The 18,311-nt window shown below is 36.8% G+C and overlaps 1 protein-coding gene across 2 annotated transcripts in view; it reads right to left on the minus strand.

Moving 5' to 3' along the window:
- Positions 1–402: 402 nt before the first annotated feature.
- Dpm1 (Dolichyl-phosphate mannosyltransferase subunit 1) overlaps positions 403–18,311 on the minus strand; it is a 110,751-nt gene continuing 92,842 nt past the window's right edge. Inside the window, exon 8 of one of the 2 annotated variants that reach the window (XM_090381909.1) lies at positions 403–547. In XM_090381909.1, coding sequence (XP_090238035.1) covers positions 443–547 — 105 coding nt within the window. In that variant the 3' untranslated portion in view covers positions 403–442. Of the gene's footprint in view, positions 548–1,367; positions 1,443–18,311 lie in introns of those variants that run through there. The other variant, XM_090381910.1, reaches the window with a different exon arrangement.

Raw genomic sequence — 18,311 nt, forward strand, 5'->3', positions numbered from 1 at the left:
TTCCAGATACAGCTATTTTATCTTAAAAAAAATATATATATATATATATATTTATTTATTTTTTTTTTTTATTATTTAATAAATTTGAAGTGGAGTAATTCAGGCTCAAAGAGAGCCTGAATACTCCACTTCAAATGATACTAATTTATTTTTTATTAAAAAACCTATTACATAGCATTAAAGTGATCATCTCTCCCATCCATAATGCACTGTAAATATTTTATGACCTCTTCCTTTTAAGTTATGTAATTTTAAATAGACCTTAAGATAACAATTCTTGGAAAATCAAGAATTGCACATAAAAAAAAACTACATTTTTAAAGACTGAAAATGGCTTAGTAACAATGAAAAACAATTGCTTTATTTGAAGAATTTGTCCATCATGTACATTTATACAAAGATAAACCATTATTCAGTCCATATTATAAATCAATTTAATTTGCTATGTGGTGGCAAACAGATAAAGAAGTCCTTTAGTAAATTGCAGTATCTCATTTCCTCCTAATTTGGATTCTCCATAGAAACGATCAACAAATGTTATTGGAACCTTGAATTAAAAAAAAAAAAAAAATTTAATGTGAAAATATATTTGAAAAAAATATGTTATTGTGCAAATAATAAGTATAATTGCCCACTTATAACTGCAACCAGGGAGGGGGTAGTAATTACAGTCCCATAGAAAATAGGAGGAAAACAATAAATATACTAATGAACATATAAAAAAATTACAGGTAAATTTCATTTTCCATTTTCATGACAAAAATAATAAAGTTGATAATACAATAAGAACAAAAAGATATGAATGAGGTTGTGAATCAAAATAATACACACACACAAAATATCAACTATCCTCACAGGCTGAGCTTTCATTTGATACATCAAAACATGATAATCTTCAAAGCATTATGAAAACAAGTTAAGGATACATATTGGAAAAACAAATGCTAAAAAACATGAAAATTTAAATGAGGAAACTGTATGCATAATATTCCTTATGCATATATTCGTAGTCATGAGTACGTCACTGGGTGGGAGACTGCAGCACTTTCTGAATTGTGTCTCAATACATTGGCATGGCATGATCTTTTTCAAGCATTAGGAATTACTCCACTGATGACTCGAGTTTGTAAGTGTTAGGTTGTTGTTGTTATTTGGTTTTTAGGAGCATTAGCAACTAAGGCCATATTGCTCCGGGGATATGCGGTGGTCATTCCCTGACCTTTCCGCATCCTCTGTATTTGGTGGTGACGGGCTCGAACCCCGGTTTAATCAAGAAGCGTGTGCTACGCACTGCTGCTCCTTCCCACCCGGCTACGGAGGCGCCTAAGTGTTAGGAATCACTCACGTGACTCGGATTAAAAAAGTCTGGGACACCACTGGGATAGAGCATAAACTATTCCCCTCTCTCTGCACTACTCATTAGATCGGCCTCCCCCCATGATCTGCAAGGTGAAAACAACAGCTGCTGTATTTAAAGACTGGACTGAACTGTGTAATAATAAAAAAAGTGTAGAATATAAAATTTTGATATACAAATATAAAACCACATTAGCTCAAATCAGAGGAGTGTGAAATAAAATGACCCCCCCTGCATTTCCATGTGCTGCAATGGATAATTTCAGTGGAGGGCACTATTGTAGTCAATTGTGATAGACAGCTAATTTTTTGTTCAGTTTTAAAAGATATATTAGTTATTTTAAAGACTTAACAAAAAAATTGGCTGACATTGAAATCTCATTCGGCAATTATTTTAATTACAGAGCTACTTTCAATTGGGGACTTATTCAGTGACGTGGGGAAACATAGGCAGATAATATATAATACCATATAGGGTAATACAAGTGATGCTAATTCTATTACCTTGAAATGACAACAATTATTACATACCAATTTAAATAGCTTCATTTATTTAAATACACTTGTGACCTGGCATCACCTGATTAAATGTGCAGCACTTGTGAACTAGTAGAACTAAACAAATTAGGAAACTAATGTAGGTGAATGGGGTTAACGATAAAGATCACTGCTTAAGAAATAAAGAAATATTACAAATTAGCTAATTTCCCCTTCTGCCATTTTAACTGCTTAATGGCAATACGGAGTTGAAATGAGGAGGAAAGTTATTCAATGCCAGATGGAATTTTAATAGTGAACTCTGGATATCAGCGATTTGGCATCACCTGATTTTGATCTAGATGTATTAATGTACAGTGGGATTAAGAAATATCATGGGCAAAGTGGAGACAGTGTTAGAGCAATGGACTATGGGTACTGCTTGCCAAAAAGATGAAAAAGTTGGACAGCAACAGATAAATAGTAAGCAAGTAGATGCAAGTACGAAGGAGTCAAGAAAAAGGGGTCAAAAGAAAAAACAAAGAAAATAGAGTAAAAATGGAAGGAAGATTTCAAGAATAGAGGTTCAGTGGAAAAAATAGGCAGTCAATCAGGAATCAAATCAAAGCCCAATGCTAATACTGAAATGCAAATATATAAAGATTTGGAGGGGGTAGTCTCTGGGGCTGCTCTGGAGGATAGCTCATTGTCTACACAAGACAGAGCCTATGATAATGATTTTAAGGAATTGACTTCTAAAAAGGGAAAGAATTTGGTAATTGTGGGACATGATAGTTCAGAGAGAACTCCTGATACCGGTGAGAGCAAGTCAGAAGGGGTTAAGGAAAAGGGGTTGAAAAAGAAAAAAGCAAAGAGTATAAAAGGAAGGAAGATTTCTAGAATAGTGGTTCAATTGAAAAAAAAAATTGTCATTCAATCCGGGAACAAATCGGTGCTTAGTGTTGACACTGAAGTGCAAGTATTATATAAATATTGGGGGGAAGTAGCCTCTGGGACTGCTCTAGACGATAATCCACTGACTTTTCAAGATGTTGTTGTTTTGGTTTTTAGGAGCATTAGCAACTAAGGCCATATTGCTCCGGGATATGCGGTGGTCATTCCCTGACCTTTCCGCATCCTTCGTATTTGGTGGTCACGGGCTCGAACCCCGGTCTGATCAAGAAGAGTGTGCTACGCCCTGCTGCTCCTGCCCACCTGGCTTCAGAGGCGCCTCTTTTCAAGACAGAGCCTATTATGATAATGTTGCTTCTCAGGAATTGAACTTTAAGAAAAGAAATAAACTGGTGAATGCAGGGCAGGACAGTTTGGTGGGAACTCCTGATATGAGTGAAAGTAAGTCACGTGGAGTATACATATAAGCATGACCAGAAAAAGGATGTAATCATGCACATGAGACTGGGTCAATTGAAAGGGTGAAACAAAATATAGCTTTAGATCTTTTTTTAATAGATGGTGAATGGCATTTAATCCATGATATTAACTTAGATTTGTCCTCAATCCAGATGTCCCTACAAGTTGAGGATCAAAACAAAAATTTAAGCCCTGAAGAAAATAAGTATGGAGACTAGACATGGGTTGGAGGGTGAAGAAAAAGAAGATACTTCACCAGAGAAGACAGGTCAAGTATACTTATATCCAGTCACGAAATTTACTGGTTCACTCAGAAGTGATCAGCAAGACTTCCTCTTAAATAAAGACAATGCCATAAATTGAACTGTGATAGCGGAAATTCTGTTGAGATGGGGGCATTAGAAAATGCAGCCATACGGCTGGGTAACCAAAATGAAACTTTGAAAGAGAGGGTGTGTCATCTGCAAAGGATGGTTACGATATACGAAGGACACATTCAAGACTTGCAAAAAATACCGCTTCATAAGGTGATGGGACTGGGAGTTTGCAAGCAGGTGATAGTCTCTACAGCGATGTTGTTCAAGTTGTTTTGGTTTTTAGGAGCATTAGCAACTAAGGCCATATTGCTCTGGAATATGCGGTGGTCATTCCCTGACCTTTCCGCATCCTCCATATTTGGTGGTGACGGGCTCGAACCCCGGTCTAATCAAGAAGCGTGTGGTACGCACTGCTGCTCCTTCCCACCTGGCTACGGAGACGCCTATGTTGTTCAAGGAGAGGGGAAAGTATACATATCAAAAAGGTAACGATCAACCTAAGAAAAACAAGCAGGTGGAGGCCACATGCTTGTCATTAAAGCAAAAGAAGATTCATGTCTGAAAAGCAGTAAGGATGTTCAACTGGCTGTTGGAAGGGCAATGTCAGGAATGCTGAAAACTGTAAGGGTTCGGAAGGTACAACAAATAGTGGAAAGAGGATCATACTGGAGTTGGAGACTGAAAAGGACATTGATCAGATAAGGAAAAATGAACGGATTCACCATTTGGGCATTTCATTTTCAAAGCCTAAAAAACACAAAGTCTGAAAAATAATTATCTATGATGTTGATGAAGGAATAAACAAAGAGGAGCTTTTGAATGTAGACAGACCAGAGATAGAATCGGAACTCTTGGTTCGTTTTAGAAGTATAAACAAAACAAAAACTGGTAGAAACTGGATAACTGAGGTATCGAGTTGCACATATATTTCATAAACCAGGGAAGAGTTTATATAGGAATGATGTCCTATTGGCTAAATGCATTTCATTTGGTCACTAGATGTTACAAATGCCAGTCATTTGGCCACACTACAAAAACTTGCAGATGACAAGAGCCTGCTTGCAGCCACTGTGCAAAGAGTTAGCATACATATCACACTTGTCCGGATAGTCATAAGCGTCAACTGCTTGAATCGAGGAAATAAGGCAGATCATTCAATTAGGGACAAAAGATGCTCAGAATTTGAAAGAGCATGGAAATTAATAATTGAAAGAACGGACATGTCTGATATTCAGAATGGTAAAAAATGGTAGCCAAAGATGTTCACAGATCAAAATTACTATGAATATGGGAATGGTATATGCAGCAATCGTAACAGACGGATTAATGGTAAAAGTAATATAAAAATAATCCAGCTGAGTGCGCAGTGGTCAAAAGCTGTAGCAGCTGAGTTGAGAATAGCATGCAATCGTGAACACGTTGATCTGGCATGCATTCAAGAACTTTACAAAATTTATGGAAAACTCATGGGGTTCTCCCTGTCTATGAATATTGTGTTGTGTAAAGAATGTAACCTGCGGGCCACAATCATCATTTTCAATTATAGCTTAGAGGCGGCTAGACTGCATTTGTTCTGTAATTCTCATGCCGTATATGTCTGTGTTGAAAATGAGGATATCAAATTTTACTTAGCATCGACATACTTCCAGCATGGTGCAGATATTGAACCAAATTTAGATTACATGGAACGTCTGTTAGAATATCCAAAAGGATAAACAATAATTTCGTGCTTGGAGTCAAATTTAAAAAATACTTCATGGTATAGCAGGTATACTGATAATAGAGGATGTTTACTGGAGGAAACAATCAATCAAAATAATCTCATAATCCATAATCAGAGGTTGGGGTATAGCATATTTTGGACAGTGAATGAGGAATTAAACACTGATATCACACTTTCAACCATAAGAGGGTCCAAACAGATAACAAGCTAGAATGTTGAGCCTGACATTATCTCAAACCTGATCATAGAGTGATTAGGTTTAAGATAATGGAAAAGAGCTAGGTATATGCAGGGCCAATTGCAACACTTCTCTGTCCATACTGCTAACTGGAATCTGTTTGACAAAAAATTAATCAAACAGAATGCTGCAGGGCCACCCAAATTGTTGAACACATGGGCTGACACTGCAGCCTTCTGTGAAGGATGCAGTATCAGCTTTCTCTACAGTTTCAATGAGACACTGTCAAACTAAACATATGTCTATTAAGTGGTGGACTTCACAGCTGACAATGCTAAGCAAAGAAACCAACCGAGCTAGGAAGATATAGCAAAGCAAGCATCGCACTGAAGAAGATCAAATACGTTTATAGGAGTATCAGCAACTGAAAAGAAGATACACGCATGTGATTGAAAAAGAAAAATGTAATGTGTGGAAAGAACTTTTAAAGATATGTGGAAACAGTGACCCCCGGGGCTTAATTTATAAATTATGTAATAAACATCCAGCAGGAGATATCGCATGTTCAATTCAGGCTAGTGATGGTGCTTCTCGAAATTGGAAAGAAAGCGTAGGTTTGATTCTAGATAATTTCGTGAGTGACTTAAAAGCATATGGGTATCCTGATGATGGTGGAAATAAATACTTGGAAATGAAATTGCTTAATGAAAGTTACAGAGGCAGTGGGGAAGATTGCAGCTTCCAGATGAATGAGTTGGATACTGCAGTAGAAGGAATCAAGAACAAATGCCCAAGGATGGACCTCACTAAGAGGGAGGTCATAAAACAGAGTCTGAAATTGATACCAGAGCAGCTGCTAAGTGTTTTTAACACGTTGTTGTTGGTGGTATTGGGTTTAATGACACAAGGACTACTAAGGCCAAATTGTGTCTGTTCATCGGTTATTCACAAGAAGCATATCATTAGAGATGTTAAATTATATGCCACAAGCTAATATGTTTTAGATACAATAAAAGTTCTTCAATATTTGCTTTATTTCCTAAGAAATGTGATATATTCAATGTGGAGAGTGACTGAAAAGTGTCTGACCAGATGGTTGAATGAAAGGGATAATAAACCAGAAAATTATGTTGTTTTTTTGTTATTTGGTTTTTAGGAGCATTAGCAACTAAGGCCATATTGCTCCGGGGACATGCGGTGGTCATTCCCTGACCTTTCCGCATCCTCCGTATTTGGTGGTCACGGGCTCAAAGCCCAGTCTAATCAAGAAGCGTGTGCTACACACTGCTGCTCCTGCCACCTGGCTACGGAGGTGCCCAGAAAATTATGGACAATAAGTTGCATCTCACAGGATGAGCACTGAAGTGGGTATTTTTAACACATCTCAGTGATAGAGTATTTCCACCACCAGGGAAGGAAGCATTTTAAAAACTTCTGCTGAAATCGCCATTGAAACCGAAAGAAAGAGCAGATTCATATCATCCTATTGCATTATTGAGTGCACTAGGGAAGGTTTATGAAAGATTGCTAGCAGGTAGAATTATGGAAAACTGCAAGTGGTCTGAAAAACAATATGGGTTTAAAGCAGGGAAATGGACTGATGATGCATTGGAAAAGTTGGTGGAATCTGCTGATTCCACCAATCTTCTCTCAGCAGATTGGTGGAGAGCATTAACTGGCACAGTGTTCTTATAGTATTACATCAGGCAAAATGCACACCACAGATCCACTCTGTTATAAGAGATTACCTCTGTGACCAAACAGTTACATCAGCATGTGGGAGTATCACCAGACAAATTGTAAGAGGCTGCCCAAAAGGCTCAGTCCTTGGCCCATTAATGTGGAATTTAGTCTTAAATGATTAGTTAGAACTGGAAACTTATGACAATATTGTTATGACTGCGTATGCTGATGACTTAGTTTTGGTGGTGGGTGGTGACTTGAGACCTCAATTAGAGGAGCAATCGCAATCATTTTGTTGGAGCTGAGTACCTGGTGTATATTGCACAGGCTTGTAGTTTCAACAGAAAAGAGCAAAACTGTGTTGTTAAAAGGATACCTGTCTATTACAATAAATCCACATAGATGCCGAATAGATGGAGTCAGTCTGCAGTGTGTGAAGACAATCAAATACCTAGGAGTTCAGACTGATAGACAGTTACGGTTTGTCTCACATATCAATTACATCGCTGAGAGGATTCGTAAATTTGTTGGTATGATTGGATGTGTCACTAGGGAGGAGTGGGGATAAAAGGCAAGTTGTTGAATTTATTTTATGACTATCTTCTTGCCAACTGCAAGCTATGGTGTGCATGTCTGGTTAGATTGTGTTTTGCAAAAGGCAAATGTTAGGAAAATATTTCCAATTCAATGGATAACATTGTTACAACTCAGTATGACCTGTAGAACTGTGTCAAATGAGACCTTGCAGGTGATAACAGGATGGCTGCCACTGGATCTGGTCTTAGTATTCAAGTCAACGTGCTACTATCTGCAGCATAGACAGCCATGCAAGTGGATATCAACTGAAATTTGTTGTGACGATAGTTATAATGAGGAGAGGAAATGATTGTGGACTCATCTTATTGACCAGTGACAAAACATGGAATAACTGTACCAAGGGTTTAATAACCAAAAAGTTTCTTCCAAGCATTAAAGTTTGGGAAGGGTATACCAAGTTGGTTTCAAACAAACCTCTATTCAACGTTCCTGCTTACAAAACCAAAATCCTTCTTTGTAAATTAAATGAATTAGATGTTTCAGCACGTTCATTGTGTACTTGTGGAGAAAAAGAAGATTGGGTACATCCTTTGTATAGGTGCCATGAATACCAAGATCTATGAGAGGAATTGATTGAATGGAGCACCAGTGTGCAAACACTGACGTCTGGATGTGAGGCCCTTCTACTCGAGATAAGAACGGGCTTTGGTGCTTTCCAAAATTTTGCAGTACAAGTTTTCAAGAGACGACAAGTCCTGCTGCAAATGTAGCAAGTACAATCCTGTTAAAACTACCTGTGTAAAATGGTGGTCAAGTGGATGGGCTAAATAGTCCATTGGACATTGGAACGGAGATTTGACAGTCAGGGTAAGCATAGGATGTATAGTACCATTCCAATTAATGGTGGGTAGCTTACCCAGTGAAACTACACAAATGCAGCTATCACTCACAATGAAATGGTGTTCTTGTGTGATGATAGTAACGTGAAATAACATGATCCATGCACTGCACTGGATACTTCCATGGCACATTCCAATTTTTCGTGAGTGAAATAGATGCATGTAGAATGTCTTGTCGGCTGTGGCAAACATGACGGAAGAAGACAGGTGAAATGATTCAAGAGGGCTAGTGCAAGGACTTTCTCACTAGCTATTTTTAAACACACACAACATGAACTGTATAGGCTTTCAATACCCTATAACAGAGTGGGCACATGATGTGTGGAACTTCCATATGTTATATGAACTGTAGGGTTTCAATACCCTATAACGGAGTGAGCACATGAAGTGCAGAACTTCAATATGTTATAATGGAGCAATTGTAATTATCTGTACAGTATGTAAATAGTGATGGGGTGCCAGGAATGCTGGCTGAGACTGCCTAGTACAATAAATAAATAATAATAATAAAAAATAGCATATTCAAGTTTTTTGTGACTGAAATGAATACGTGTAGAATGTTTCTTTGAGCTGCAGCAAGCAAAATGTAAGAAGTAATTTAACCACAGATGACACTTGTGTGAAACTTGACACTTCTGTGAAACTTGTGTGAAACAAAAGGAACTGGAAAGGCCTTCATCCTGCAGTGGATTGAAAATGGCTGATGATGATGATGACACTTGTATAAAACATCTTTTTCAGTAGGGTGCAACTACTTCGCTGAATCCTTGTCAAAATGAAAACTGACATCCTCTTCAGTAGGAAGTGACTATTTCTTTCTGAAAAATATGAACCATGCAACATCATATTGAAAAACAATTTCCACCATACAATGAAAAACTCCAACATTTTCTTGAATGATCCTTCCTGCATGAGTTGATTCTACAACTATATCATATTGAAATTAAAATTCTGAGTGACCAGTTCCTACAACACAATAACCTAAAGTGAGCTGCTTCATTTGGCAATCTTTAGATTACTGCAAAGTAGTTCTTTGTGCTGCAGACGACACCTGGTACTGCAAACACAAGCTTTGGCAGCTGGTAGACCAGTGTTTCTCAACCTGTGTGCTGTGGCACATTAGTGTGTTGCAGAAAATGCAAATTAATAAACCCAATTTTTATAATAAAAGTTAAGTTTCACACAAGTGTCATCTGTGGTTATACTCCAGGTTATGGGTACACCTGATCTGGAGAAAGTAGCTTCTTTTGCTTGAATCTTATTTAGAGTGTTTATCCCCACCTTTCTGCTGTTTTAAAATAGGGAACTCGTTTTCCAATTTTAAAACAGCTGCAAGGTCAGCCAATATTAAAATCGTGGGGGTTAGTCTTTACAATCTGATACCACTTCCGATCGATTGTTACAAGTACAAGTGATTGACATGACTATGGTTAGTTTTATTGCCGTTATTTTAAAATTGGAAAACGAGTTCCCAATTTTAAAATAGCGACAGGGTGGGGATAAACACCCTAACTAAGATTCAAACAAAAGAAGCCACTTCCTTCAGATGGGTACCCATAATCTGGAGTATAACTAAAATGAATTCAAACAAAAAAATGTGTTTATTTAGGCTGTGCCTTCTAGCGATCAATGAGACATCACATTTTGATTCCTAGTACTAGATGTGTTCATCTATACTACAAATAATAAGTGTATTATTAAATATACCCTAACAATACTTTCCCATTTCTGAATATATGAATATAGTAGTGATCGTAGTGTGCAGTGTGCCACAAAATATTAGCGTCTCTAAAAGTGTGCCGCAAAATTTTAGCATCTCTAAAAGTGTGCCGCAGCAACAAAAAAGATGAGAAACAATGTAGTAGACAATTACTAATGATTTGAGAGGGCTAGTAAGAATAGGCCAGTTCATCCTTAAGTTTAGCCCACATTTCATCAGAGTGGTCTTTCAAGTCAAAGTATTTGAGAAGAACAGGTGCTTCACTGAGTGGTCTTTCAAGTCTGAGTACTCAAAGAGGATAGGTGCTTCAAGGATCTACATTTCATCACTGACTGGTCTTATAAGTTGGCATACTCAACAAAACCATTGGAAACATTAACATATAACTAAGCATATTTCAACGATAATGAAGATGATACACTTGCAACAGATCTGTGTTCATTTTCTGATTGCAATTTACTGATGAGAATACTTCCATGGTCTGAATGCAATTTACTGGTGAGAATAGTTCCATGGAATGGAATTCAGCTTTCTGGATTATATTTCATTTATTAAAAAAAACTCTTTCTCAGAGACTGGACATTACATAGAGATTGTATGCACTGACTGCAATTTCTCATTAGCTACTTTTCATGGCAGGGACTCCAAATTCATATTACATGAGCTTCAGGGCTTCAATGCCTTATAATGGAGCTGGTACAATTAAGTGTAGAACTTTAATATTTTGTAATCAAGCAGAAATCAGTGCTGTAAGTCCTAATTATCTGTAGGGTACTGTGAATAGTGTGAGGATACCAGGAAAGTTGGCTGGGTCAAATAGTAGTTAAATAAATAAAAAAAAAATATACATATATATATATATATATATATATATATATATATGAAATTTGAAAACCAATAAATAAATAATTAATACTAGGGGCTTTGCCCCTTGCTCAGTGTGCTCGCTTCTTTTGATAAAGTAAAATAATACTTACAGAAGCTTTCGACACTGAGTCTCTCTTCCTCTGCTATGAATACATAAATACGTTACAATAGAAATCAAGAATGGTACCGTGCGGTCATGTTAGATAAATATAGCATGTGACCACGCTTAAACAGAAGCTTGTTTTTCCAAGCTTCTGTTACGTATTTTAGTATTTGCTACGTATTACCATGTAACCCGCATATCTCTCTCTCTAAGAGGAAATTATTTTAATGTATAGAAATATAGTAATTAACATAATTCCAAAGTTTTTATGTTTGATCATTTTTTAGCTGTTATGTTGTGGAAAGGTTATACCAGTCAGGTCAAGATAACAGCATTAGTTTTATAATTTTAATTTTAGTTCGTCTTACATGCAGTTGTTGTATTAAAACCTTATTTATCTGTACTTCACTTTACTTTCCTTTTCAAAATTCTTTTCCTTCAATTCTCCAAACTGTGACATAAGTTATGATATGCTATTGCACAGATCAGCAGAAATTAAGTACCATAAAAAGGGGAGTTATTGTCCACTATATAAACAGACATGTGTTGCACGTTTTCTTTCTTGCTTTTTTTCAGACAGAGCAGGGAGCAGAAAACTTTTAGGAGTGACAATTGAAATAAATGAGATAAAGGCAACTGTCTTAAAGTAGTGTAGCTTTGCATATACGGACACCTGAATATCAAAGCATAGCTTTGATATTCGGGTGACACTCAAGCCAAGTGGACCCAATTTCGGCGGAGTCCGGACGGTCTGTGACAGCCAAATCCTCTGCTTGCACCTTCACGATGGTGGGACTGTTAGTAATCCTGGGTATAACCTCCATGCACAAGTACATGGTGGGTGACCACCCAGGTGTGAACCAACGTAAGTAGGGATCGAGGTGTGGCGCCCACACCACATGGAGGAACGCCGCCTCTCTATGTTACCAGGAAATACTAGGTGGTAGATGACTCTCATCAACCAGTGAAATACCACCACTTTGCTTATTGGAGGCTTGAAGTGGTGGAACCCATGTTTAGTCTCTAGAGCTAAGTTCCGGTCAACCCTTCCCTATCTCTTCCATCATGCAGTATGATTGATGACTTTTGAGGTTATGATGAACGTCGTGGCAAGATCCAATATTCCTTACATTTCGAGGGTACAGCTCTAAAACGGTGTTCGCAGGCCGGCCGCCAGTTAGTACACCGGACCGAACCTATTGGTAACTCTCTAGGAGGCTTCCGGATCAGCTAGTGTATAATCTTGCTACCTCTACTCTGCCAGATAGTGACTGGAGAGAGTCCGAGTAGTGTGTATGCGGGGAGCATTGTCGAGGCCACGTTATGTCAAGGATCTGGGTATATTCTTACCACATGTACACCATATCCAAAACTTTCATTACTTCATACAGCATGTCCCACCTACTTTTTCTTACTATTGAATACACCATGAATTGTCAAACTAATAGAGCAAGCTTATCTGCGAAAAGATCTAAACCTCCCAAGCACTTCCTAATTCATTTCACAAATATACGTGGTCTCAATTCTAATCTCAACGATGTCCATTTCCACTTGCAGTCTGCCAAACCCCATGTACTTTTTCTGACAGAATCTCAGTTATCGGTTGATTCATCTACTGCTCATCTCAGATGCCCAAATTATTCGCTGTATGATTCCTTTCGCCTCAAAGGTGGTACTTGTGCATATGTCCGTTCTGATATTCCCTATCAGAGACTTGGCAATTTGGAATCTCCTTTCTTTGATCTTCTCTGGCTTAAAATCTCTCTACCTCATTGTGTCAAATTCATCTGTTGTCTCTACCGTTCTCCCAACTCCACTAATCACTTGGAGCTCTTTGACTTCCTCTCTTTGCAACTTGACTTTCTCTAGTCCAACTTTCCTAACAGTGAAGTAATTTTCCTTGGTGATTTTAATGTTCACAACTCCAGCTGGCTTCCGTTTTCTAGTCACACCGACCCAGCAGGTCGAGATGCTGAGTCTTTTGCAATTACTAATGACCTAGCACAGATTGTTCATTTACCTACAAGAATACCGGACAATCCTAATCATACAGCCAATACACTTGATCTTTTTCTCACAAACAACCCTTCTAAGTACACGGTCGAAGTGAGAGGTCCTTTAGGCACTTCAGATCACAACTTGGTAATTGTCTCTTCTCCAATGGGACCTTTATCTCATAGCTATTCCCAACCACGTGTTGTTTGGCATTACAAGAAAGCAAAATAGGATGACCTGCGAGACTTCTTTTCTTCTTTTCCTTGGTCGGATTACTGTTTCAAAACTTCTGATGTCAACGTTTGCTCAGATCGTGTCAGTGAAATTATTCTTGCAGGAATGGAATCCCTTATCCCACACTCCACTTTAAAATCTCGTCCTTTATATAAACCTTGGTTTTCCAATAAACGTGCTAAGGCTGTCCAAGAGAAGAATGTTGCATATCGTAATTGGCTTGTTTCTAATTCTTCAGTTTCATTTTCTGCCTGCACCAAAGCTCGCAACAGTTGTAAAGCAGTTATTAATCAGTCCAAACTAGAGTTTGAACAGGCTAAGAGTAGAAAACTTGCTTCTTGCCCTAATGGTAGCCGAGCATTCTGGTCTCTTGCCAAAGCTATTGGCCGCAACTTTTGCCCATCTTTGCTCCCACCTCTGTCCAAACCAGATGGTTCTGTTGCCACTTCAGCCAAGGATAAAGCTGACCTGCTAGCATCCCATTTTTCTTCCAGCTCATGTATTAATGATCTTGGTAAAACAACTCCCACCATTCCCAACATGCTCCATTCAATGCCTCCTGTGGTCTTCCGTCAAAAGGATATCAGAAGAATTTTGATGAATCTTGATGCTAAGAAAGCTCCAGGTCATGATGGTATTTCTCCACTTGTTCTCAAAACCTGTGCTCCTGAACTTACTCCTATTCTTTGCCACCTTTTCCACTTTCTTATTCCAAAGGTGTTTTTCCTTCTGCTTGGAAATTTGCTCATATCCAGCCAGTTCCTAAAAAGGGTGACAAATCCCTCCCATCCAATTATCGTCCCATTGCAATTACTTCTACTCTTTCTAAAGTAATGGAGAAATCAATTAACCGCCAACTCTTAAACTACCTAGAAACCTTCCGTCTGATCAACGATCACCAGTATGGATTCCGTCAGTGTCGATCCACTGGAGATATTCTGGCTTATGTTACCCATTTATGGACTAATTCAATGGAAAGGTTCGGTGAAACACAAGTAGTTGCTCTTGACATCTCAAAGGCTTTCTAAAGATCTTCTAAACAAGCTTCCAACTTATGGTTTGCCAACTGTTTTTAGTAATTGGCTATCCAGTTTTCTCTCTGATCGCTCACTGAGGGTGATGGTAGATGGCTCTCTGTCTTCTAACTTCTCCACTAATGCCGGTGTCCCCCAAGGTTCAGTTCTTTCCTCCACTCTTTTCCTCTTGTATATCAATGACCTTCTTCCATTAACTGGAAATTCTATCCATAGTTTTGCCGATGATAGCACATTGCATTCAACTTTCCATTTTGAGAAACCTTGTCCTGCTCAATCAGCTTCAACTTCTCGAAAATCTGCTACCAATTCCTTAAATGCCGATCTTCAGGTAATTCTCCAGTGGGGCAAAGACAACTTAGTTGATTTCAACCCTTCTAAAACTCAGTCATATCTTATATCTCGCAAAAAGGATTCTTCTGCTCCTATGCTTATCTTTAGTGACACTCCGATTTCTAGGCAAAATGATATATCTCTTTTGGGGATTACCCTGACTTCTAATCTCTCTTGGCACAAGCACATTACAAATATTGCTTCCTCTGCATCTAAAAAACTTGGTTTTCTCTTTCGCTCTCGGCGTTACTTTTCTTCCAAACAGCTGCTCACTCTGTATAAATCACAAATCTGCCCTGCCATGGAATATTGTTCCCACATCTGGGGTGGTGCCCCCAAAACCTCTCTCAGGCTTCTTGATTCCATTCAGAAGAGGGTAGTTAGGTTAATTAATGATTCATCTCTAACAGAGTCTCTCCACTCGCTTTCTCATAGACGCACTGTTTCTGCTGCATGCCTCTTCTACAGATACTTCCATGGGCACTGTTCTTCTGAATTGGCTTCTATAATTCCTGCTCTCTCTTTCAAAACATTCCGAACACATGCCGCCACTAGCCAACATCCATTTACTGTCCAACTTCAAACCCACAGAACCAACTTTTCATCTTCCTCATTTATTCATTCAACTGCCGTTTTCTGGAACAACCTTCCTTCATACGTATTTCCTGAAAATTACAATCTACAGAAGTTCAAGTCCAATGTCAACAAATATCTTCTTTCGTCTTCTTAACCTCAAACCCAAGCACGGTACTAAGTACTATGGGTTCTAATACCTCTCGTGTTTGGGGTTCACATAAAAAAAAAAAAAAAAAAATACGTAGGGCTTTGTTTCCTACATATGGTTGTCCAGAGTACGATTGTATTGTTATATATTTTATATGTTTAATGTGGCCATATTTTTCTACATGTTATTAAGTTAAGCATCAAAATCCAGAATCTAAATTTAGCATTGATAATAATCATATATACTGTGTATCAATCAATTATGAGAACAGAAAAGTATATGCATTACATATTTTGTTCATTTTGTTTGAATACTGATCCTTTCAAAACCCCTCATGAGTGGGATCAATGTTCATCTGAACAAATAAAGATACAATTTCTTATTATTTTATTATTGTTTCTTATTTTCTTATTTTGTGGTTTTCATATTTGTTATTTTTAATAATTTTCATATTATTAAAAATTATTATTATGCAATAGCAGGATTACAATATCGATTGGATTACATTAGGACTAAAAGTTTATAATACAATAAGTTTGTTTTACATTAATTCGGATCTGTTAGAACAGAATATTAAAATGAACAAGTAATGTACAAATGCTAATGTAATGGCATAAGCACTTGATCATTTTTTGGCTGTTATATTGTGGAAAGGTTATACTGATATAACCTTTCCACAACATAGCCATAAAATGATCAAGCATAAAAACTTTGGAATTATGTTAATTATTAATTTACTGGTTTTCAAATTTCATATATTTTTTTTATTTATTTATTGTTAGTGTAAAATCAAAATTATCAATATAGTAATTAAAAATGATCAAAACAGTTTTTGGAATTAACTCTAGGTTTAATAGTTATTTTATATCTATATATACAGGTGACCCCCGCTTAACACTGATAATTCGTTCCGGAAAAACAGAGCGCTAAGTGAATCCAAGGTAAGCGAGCGCCCATTCCCATAAGGTAACATATGTATTTGTGAGTTGTGGTCGGTGCCATAGGATATTTCCTGATCAATAATAAACGGTAGTGAAAAGATGTACAAATGTCGGTCAAAATATTTAATATTCAAATATTTGTACATATAAAATATTCTGCATTACATACGTATATAATTATGTGGTAACTACTTATGTATCAAAATTAAACTTAAAATTCCAATTAAAATCATGAATTTAATTGATCTAAATTGATTTTAATTGATTTAATTTAATTGATGAATTTAATTATGAAAAATGTATCGATTTTGGGTTGAACTTTGGCCCTCTTCCAAATAAACTAAAAGGGGTATTAATTTTAAATCCCCCGCAGCATTACCATCTGACAATAAAGCCAAGCGATCCTTCACCGCTTTGAAACCTAGCATTTTTTTTTCTTCTTTCAATATGAAACTTCTTTTATGCATTCGTTTCCACAAAAGTCCTGCTTCATCTATGTTAAAAACTTGTTGAGAAGTATAACACATAATACCCCTCTTCAATAATTTTAACAAGTTCTTTTTTGAAAGTTTTGGCTCCTTCTGCACTTGCAGCTTCTCCCTGGATTTTAAATCTATTCAACCAGCCCTCACTAGTTTTAAATGGTTCCACATTTTTTTTTTTTTTTTTTTAGGTGAGTTTTCTTCAGATCATCATATTGGCTAATCTCTCTCTCTCTCTCTCTCTTTTTTTTTTTTTTTTTTTAATAATATTTAACTTAACTGAATTCTGCATTGGATATTATCTTCAATAAAATTAGTTAGTCTTTCTATTTCAATCCTAATAGCCGGCCAAGCCCTAGTTGCTTGCAGTAAAATAGCTATCTTTCCCGCTGCTAAAATTAATTCTTTATTTTTTTTATAATTGTCTCTGGGGTTCTTTTTTGTTCTTTAAGATTGTCTTGCTATACTTGATACAAGCATTTCTATTATTATGGCTGTTAATTTTAAACTCAATTCTATATTTAAGGCTTTAAATCTTAGTTATATTAATACAAGCTTCTTTACACAACGAATTACCAGGAACCCTACTAAGGGATGGGGATTTACACTCCCAGTAATTTTCCGAAGTAGTTTGCTGCCTTTGCCTTTGCTTTTATCTATATGCTATCTAATTCTTACATCTTATGCTTCAAAATCTATTAGAGAAATTCAAGGGAGATTGAGGTGCTATTTCTATACTTGTTGCCTATTCCTTTCGCCTAGTTTTTGGATCTATGCTTTTCATCTGTGCATTTTGCTAAAGAAACAGAAACACTTGTGTAAATATTCTAATAAGGTTTAAGTGTTTGGCTATCTGTAGGGCTAGCAGTTATATTTTGTCAGTCTGCCGTTGTTATTTTTATTTACTTTTTAATATAGTGTGTTTCATATTTTGCTCTATTAGCTAGTTTAACTAATTTTATTTTAACGTAAATTTAAACTTAAAGCTATTATGTATACTATATTTAGTATATAATAATATGGTGAGGCTGACAACTAGCAGAAACAGATAGTGTATGTTGTTATTGATGGCATATATTGAGAGGCGCTAGTCCCTGTTAACATGCCTTCGATGTAAAACTTATTCAGTAATGATATTATAGTACTTTTGATTTGGTATTTTGTAAATATTGAATTACTGGATTTGGAAAGATTTTGCTATATATAGAGACTGCTAGGGTCCTTTGTAGGTTATGGTTATTCACCTCTATCTTAAGCTATAACATTTAAAATAAAAAATAATTAATATCTTGTATTTTCTCAGGCTTATGTAATGTTCAATCATTTCTGATGGCATT

This window comes from Mastigoproctus giganteus, chromosome 9, assembly GCF_048544385.1.
Source record: "Mastigoproctus giganteus isolate SK-2022 chromosome 9, ASM4854438v1, whole genome shotgun sequence".
NCBI lineage: Eukaryota > Metazoa > Arthropoda > Arachnida > Uropygi > Thelyphonidae > Mastigoproctus > Mastigoproctus giganteus.